Source organism: Olea europaea, chromosome 10, assembly GCF_002742605.1.
Source record: "Olea europaea var. sylvestris chromosome 10, O_europaea_v1, whole genome shotgun sequence".
Classification (NCBI taxonomy): Eukaryota; Viridiplantae; Streptophyta; class Magnoliopsida; order Lamiales; family Oleaceae; genus Olea; species Olea europaea.
Genome location: NC_036246.1, coordinates 43209284 through 43216435, shown reverse-complemented (window position 1 = coordinate 43216435; position 7152 = coordinate 43209284). Strand labels below are relative to the sequence as shown.

The window sequence follows — 7152 nt, the reverse complement described above, 5'->3', positions numbered from 1 at the left end:
CGTTAAGTAAACTAGTGTTCAACAGGAGAACCTATTTGTCAAGCTTCTTCAGAGAACCATCATACTTGCACTGTGCACATACCAAAAATCTAGCTGAGGCAACAAATTCCATGGAAGCATTTCATTGGAAAATGGAAATAGAATCTCACTCAAAATACTCTTTCAATCTCAATATTTATTCGAAGAGTAGCAAAACTCCAACCAGATAGATCATAGATTTAAACATCTTTGAATCCATGACAGCTTCTTCAATTACCCTCATGTATCAAGATCCAAGAAAAATATATCCCACAGAGGAAAAGAATGTAGTATACTTGCAGTTTGAGTTCAAGCAAACACAACATGAAAACCATCAAAAGTAACAAGGCAAAAGGAATTTGATGCACCCAACTAACCAAAAACTTGTTCACCAAATGCCGATTGCTGAGCCAAAAGCAATAAATGAAAGAAGACATCAATAGAGATATATGGCTAAAAACACTGCATCCATTCTTAGTTGCGCAGAATGGATAAAATAGGTTTTAACATGAGTCTTTCACTCAAATGACAACATAAAAGTAGCAGAAGCTAGTCATTACTGTAAAACCTAAATTTTCTCAAAACTCATAGAAAACAAGACGCTCGAAGTCAAGATAGGAACAGAATAGACAACAAGAAAGCTCCCTATACAGAACTTCCTTCAGTTCATCGTGATTGCTAGTCAGCCAGAAAAGAAGCTGGTTCTGAAAAAAGAACAATCTCACTATCGATTTCCATCCTCTACTTGGATCTTTGTCTCATCTTTCGGCGCTTCCTCTTCAACCTTCTCATACGCTTCTTCTTCCACTGTAAAATGCATTAAAATGGAACTTATCATCTCAAAACCTAAAGCCAAAAATATATATTCCCCATTATCAATATCGATTATCTTTCCACAAAATTTACTACTTTTTGAGCAAAATTAGTGAACAAGTAGGATTTGTTATTTTTCACATCCACTGTAAAATGCACGAATTGGAACCAGGTAACCCCAAAAGCTAAATGTAAGAAATATATATTGCACATTACCATCACATAATATCTTTCAATAAAATTTACTGCTACTAAAAATTTTATTTTTGCTTTCCAATTCAACAGTCAACTTAATGCATCCTGTACAAAATTCAAAAGTGACACTGCTGAATTTGTTTGTCAGGCAAGTTATGTTCAATTATAACAGTAACAAACCAGCAAAGGCCATTTAATAATTGAATCCGAGAGTGCTTTCTACAGATTAAGAAATGACTCAAATTTCATATTTGCATTACAAGATAAAAAGAAGAATCAATAAATTCAGACCAATTACAAGTATTTAGCAAGGGGACTCCTGTAACCTGCTACGGCAGAACTCGTTTAGGAATAACCAATTCATGGGGAGGTTGGAGTATCACAGGAGGGACTGTAACGAATCCGGGGATTTGGAGTTACGAAGGTGTAGCTGGGGCACATATTGTGTTTTCGGGCTTATGCTTTAACAAGAATAACTTCCAGATAATCGAATTAATAATAGCAAAACAGAAACAAAAAAACACAAAAAAGAGACAATCAACGAAGGAAATCTATAATCATGTAGACCTACAAAGTAAAGGAAACTTGCAAATGTTAGAAATGTCATACAATTGGCAATAAAAATGATGAGGATCAAAGAAGTGATGAAAATCAAATAAGTGATAAGGAGACCAGAAAATTTTGAAGTGATAAGCTTGTTAAATTCAAATTAAAGGATAAATGCAAGTTGTTAATTTGTTACTTGATGTTTGGATAGACAATAGTCACAAAATAGTAGAGAGTAGTTATTCTTATGTTATTATAAATAGAAATAAATGTGTGCTAGATGCTTATGGCCTATGGTCGTCATTCAATAATGTTATAATCGGTCTTTCATTTATTTTTCGCTTCCTTTTCGTATTTTTTCTTCTTGGTATCAAAGCCATTGTAAGCACTTGGCATACTACAAATCATTTCTTCCACCATCACTTTACTATCCGCAAATGTTAACAACTTCTTTACACACATCTCATTAATCCTCACCCATCAAATACATCCCACCAAATCCAAACAAAACAACAGAAGCTGCAAATTTCATATCAAAATTGACAAATGAGTTCCAGAACATGTTGACCATTCCACCAATGAAAAACCTTGTTCCCACCAAATACATTATATCAAAAAAATAAATAAATCCAAAATTAACAAATTCACTGTTTTGTGAAAGTCCGATGTCCTCGTTCATGGTTGGATCATCTCAATAATTTGAAAAAACCCTCAAACTCGTTAAAAGCTTCAACACAACCCATGCAGTATGGGAAGCATTTGAAATGCTTATATATACATGACATATCTTCCAAGAATGAAGATAAAATCATCGTCGACTTCTTCGCCAAATCAATGTCCATGGCAGCTCTCAATTTTTCAAAACAAACTGTGCCTTCAGCCCCAGAACAGTTTGCGGGGATGTTAGAAATGTTGTACAATTGGCAACAGAAATGATGAGGATCAAACAAGTGATAAGAATCAAATAAGTGATAAGGAGACCAGAAAATTCTGAAGTGATGAGCTTGTTAAATTCAAATTAAAGGATAAATGCAAATTGTTAATTTGTTATTTGATGTTTGGATAGACACTAGTTACAAAATAGTGGAGAGTTGTTATTCTTATTTTATTATAAATAGAAATAAATGAGTTGCTTATGTCTTATGATCGTCATTCAATAATATTATAATCAGCCTTTCATTTATTTTTCGCGTCCTTCTCGTAATTTTTCTTCTGCAAAAACTATAGCGGATATTGATTTAATAAGATTGCAAATGAGTAACTACTCTAATAAAAATATATCACCTAAAATAACCGAGCAGAAACAAAAATTAAATAGTATTCAAAAAATTAACCCCGGAAATTATAATCACGTAGACTTACCTAAATCTAAACAAAATTACAGAAACAATCCCGACAACCAATTTAAGAGCATCATAAACAAGATTTTACTCAAATATTATATCTGGGATGCAAAATTAAGAAAAAATAACTAAAGGATTAGCAAGGGACCACATACCTTAGCCCTCATGTTGCCCTAGGTTTTTCACCGACTCTTTATCGTGGTCCGCCGAATTTGTCCAAATGAAATCGCCGAATGCGATCGTGAAGAATGATGTCGATCCTTTCGATATTTATAAGAGGTCTAGAAAAACCCTAATTCGTTTTTCAGAGTTGTCATCGAGTGAAGCAGGGTATTTTTGTCAATACGTTAATGCCGAATTTTTGTTTGTTTTATTTTTCATTTTCACTCTCTTAACGTAGCAATTGTCTTTAATTCTTTATTAATGAATATAATTACATAATTAAATCCCGCATGAGGAAAAAAAAAAAAAAAAAAAAAAAAAAAGAAATTGTAATTTGACTACGTTTTCATTGAGGTAATTTCACGAGGGTCTATGAGCATATTTCATAAATGGTGGTTGTGGATAGCAAACACCGCAAACATGGAGAGGCTTTTTATAATTAATCAGATATTACCCAGTTAATTTCTACTCCTATCTCTATGTTCCAGGCAAGAAAAATTTCTCATCTCTGATTCAATTTTGATAACGAATTATGTCGAACGAAACCCTAGATTACCGTCCTCAAGATCCTGGCTCCGACGAGGTACCAAGCGTTGTTGTTAATGGTGAGGATTGTAATAGTAATGCAACTAGTTCGAATTCTTCAGTGGCAAAGGGATTGTCCTCTTTGATTTCTTCTACAATCACGGATTTCGATTCCACGGCTGAAGCAACCTCTCGCAGTCAAGAACAACTCGCCTTCTCCCTCGATCGCCTCACCGGAGGTTACTCATATTAACTTTTTTAATTCTAATTTCTGTGAGTGAATTGTTAATTGTCATTGTTTTCCATTGCTATATGTGGCGTGTAAAGATTAAAGCTTTGCTTCGATGCGCCTATTTGAAGTTATCGAGTTGTAGGTAGGTTGCATTTTAATTTTCTAAATGATTTGCATGGAATTCGTTGCTGAGGTTTGGTTTTGGTAATTTGAAATTAGCTCTTAATTTTCTTTGTTGCAGTTATTGAATATGGTTCTCTGGCTTACCATATGAATATCTGGGGGTTTGTGTGCTTGGTAACTTTATAACTAATGCTTCCAAGAATTCAAAGTTTTCTTTTATCTGTTAGAATAATTCAGTTACAAAGGGAAAGAGGCTAAAGCTTATCCACTGTTGCAACAAACTACGAAGTTGACATGAGCTTAGTAGTTCTGCCTCTCACTATATGCACGCGCGCGTGTGTAATTGTATTATAGGTTATGGGAAGGATGTAATATTTGTCAACCAAGTAGTTCTTCTCATTTATTGTTTGGGTTTATTGAGTAAGGAAATGAACACTTGTAAGTGGGATTCTAAAGGATATTCGGGAGTGTTTATGTTTTTTGGTTTCTATATGATGCTCAGTGGTCCCTTGTACACTATTTTTATTGCCTTTTTTTGAAGTCTAACTTTGTACTTTTTACAGAGCTTGATAAATTGCTAGAAGATGCTCCTTCGCCATTTATTATGCAGCACGCTGCAAGGATATCTGGTGTTAGGAGAAGGGTCACAGCTTTAAATTCTGTTTTGAAGTCTATACAACGACGAATTGACAATATGGATCGAATGATGTCAGCTGGATCTTTGCAGGGTATGATCCTCTCTTCTTCTGCTCATCTTCAAATTTAAAGGGGTGGTTGAATATGGAAGGCCTCACAAATTATATTCTGCTTCTTCATTAGTATGGCATTGTGAATCTCGTGTTATTTGATGTACGTGGAATTCCAAAATTACAAGATTACCTGTGGATTATGATTTTTAAGGTATTGTTAATAGATATGAGATCCTGTAAATGTGTCGAGTAAATTGTTACAAAATCATCTAGAAACTTGGGCTAATTTATTTATTTTGTTTTGGCAAAAGCTGGGGTGAGTGCTGGACTAGGGGGGAAACAATTGTAACCAGTCTGCTGAGATGAAGATTGCAAGTATATATGCTAATGAGTATTTTGCTAGAGTTGAAGTTATTGAAACTTGAAGATGATGATATTTTGGTCTTGAAAGATTCATTAGGAATTGTTGATGGTATCAATGTCATTGCATGGTCATGATGACATGAAGGTGGAGGATAATGGCCAGATTGAGTGCAAAAATTGGGGCTGAGGCTCACAGTTCAATTTATGGTGTATGTTTGCATAATCTACAGAAATTGATAAATTTAGTTCATAATTTTTTCTTCCATGCATATCAAGTTTTTGATAGCTCTGAGACAAGAGGATTTCTTCTACATTTCTTCTCTTTTTAGATAAGTGATGAACTCTGGCTACAAAGTTGTAATCTGCTTGTCTTAAAAAATATTATACTGTGAGCTATAGAAGAATGGAGCTGTTTAAGTTTCCTGCTTCTGGGGTCAACATGCTTTACTCATATATCAATATTGCGTGACTTATTGTTGCTTCATCCCCTTTAAGTTCAAATATCCTAGAAACTAGTATATACATATTGTTGACAATACATTGAAGAATATTAATATTGTAATTATTAGATTGCTGCCTATTTGCAATTTTGAACTGGTCATTTGCCGTCTTTGCTCCTCACGTGTGTATTTTTGTTTGGTTTGTGTTCTAGAAACTTATTCAAGAGTTTTTTTGTGAAGTCCATGTTAATTTAGTTTATATGTCTTGCACTTGCAGAAAAATCGGTAAGAGAGAGAGCTGGAGAACATTAATGTTTCTCAATACCGGAGGTACCTCTCATCTTAGTCCAATTTCTGTATGATGCAGCAAACAATTTTCATACTTTACTAATCAGAAGGAAACTTTTGTAATCAAATTTGGATTGAGGACAAGCAATTCTCGTTAAACTTTATACTTCTGAGAACAGAGATCAATTTCTTGCTTATTTTTCAGTTTTTTTTTTGTAAATTCGTCATTTGAGAGGAATGTATCTGCTATTTTTATATATTTTGAGCTGTGCAAATTATTATGTCATGAAAACGACCAAGATAGCTCAGCCTCGTGCATCTGGCGTGTTTGCAAAACTTACAACAGTATGCAAATAAGAGGCTTAACGGTTGGAAAAAAAATAATTAAACGACATGGGACCATGTAAGCTTCTTAATCATAAATTGATCATATTAACATGATAGCTCGAATCTAAGGGTTGGCAATTGACATTGTCTTGTAAAATGATTTATTTTCTCTCGCCTCAAAGTAGAAGCAATCTTTGGCTTGTCTTTCATATAAAATAAACTAGAAAGAAAAATTATTGCTTCTCTCTCTCTCTTTGTTCCTCCCTTCCTCATAAATGATTTATGGTTTGGACTGTATATAAATGCTTGGACTATGTGTAACCGATCATGTAACTTTTATTTCTGAACTGGTACTTCTCTATAAATGAATTCAAAGTGTGCTGTAGTAAGCCCATCAAATAATTGAATGATGCATATTTGTACAAGAAATATTTGGATTTGTCATCAATAGGTACAGTAGTATCAGAATATTTCTGAAAGAAAGAATTCTGGTAATATAGTGGGTAGGGTTCGCATGCCTTTCATCAGTATGATCAAAATGGACATGTAGATGGAATTCAGTGTAGTGTTTATCCGCCAGCTCTGGTTTTATGTTCTTTGGACATTGATTATTCATGAGAAATGCTTATTTGACAGTATTGATTATTCATGAGAAATGATTATTTGACAGTAAAATTTACTTTCAGGTCTTTGTGGAGCTAATCTTGATGGAAAACATTACTAAATACTCGGGGAGAGAGCTTGAATGTTTATAATTTCTGGGTCGAATACTTCCTGTTCGAGCCATTTTTTCTGCTAACAAGAAGCTGGTTCTTGAATTCAGTTCTAAAATATGCTAGAACAGTATCTTGGACAACCATGCACAATTTGTACCATGACATTCAACACATTTAAGGATATACTCTGATGTCATGAATTGTACATATTTTTTGTTCATTTGCTGGTCCTGCTTTTTCTTTTTTATTGACTTTCTGGTCTAGCAGGATCCTGTCTTTTTACTTAACAGAGCAATGCATCTTCATCTCCCCTGATGTTGGAAGTATCCTTTTAATTGATACTGTTTGAATTTTAAAAATTAGCTTATTCTT

At 33.9% G+C, this 7152-nt stretch overlaps 1 protein-coding gene and 1 long non-coding RNA gene across 2 annotated transcripts; one reads left to right on the top strand and one right to left on the bottom strand.

Moving 5' to 3' along the window:
• Positions 1–438: 438 nt before the first annotated feature.
• On the bottom strand, positions 439–3222 carry LOC111402382. The gene is made up of 2 exons (XR_002704237.1): positions 3071–3222; positions 439–825 (listed from the first exon to the last, which is right to left on the bottom strand). It is a non-coding gene; the product is annotated as an uncharacterized LOC111402382 (long non-coding RNA).
• A 223-nt stretch (positions 3223–3445) lies between these two features.
• Positions 3446–7152, top strand: LOC111402381. Its single transcript, XM_023030626.1, has 4 exons — positions 3446–3841; positions 4521–4685; positions 5727–5779; positions 6751–7152. The coding sequence occupies exons 1-3, from the start codon at positions 3610–3612 to the stop codon at positions 5759–5761; spliced, it is 432 nt and encodes a 143-aa protein (XP_022886394.1). The 5' UTR covers positions 3446–3609; the 3' UTR covers positions 5762–5779; positions 6751–7152.

Bases quoted from the DNA above. Each gene is read 5' to 3' on its own strand.
- LOC111402381 (XM_023030626.1), top strand. From the start codon at position 3,610: ATGTCGAACGAAACCCTAGATTACCGTCCTCAAGATCCTGGCTCCGAC. The intron at 3,842-4,520 runs GTTACTCATATT...TACTTTTTACAG, and splicing joins CCTCGATCGCCTCACCGGAG to AGCTTGATAAATTGCTAGAA. The intron at 4,686-5,726 runs GTATGATCCTCT...TTGCACTTGCAG, and splicing joins GTCAGCTGGATCTTTGCAGG to AAAAATCGGTAAGAGAGAGA.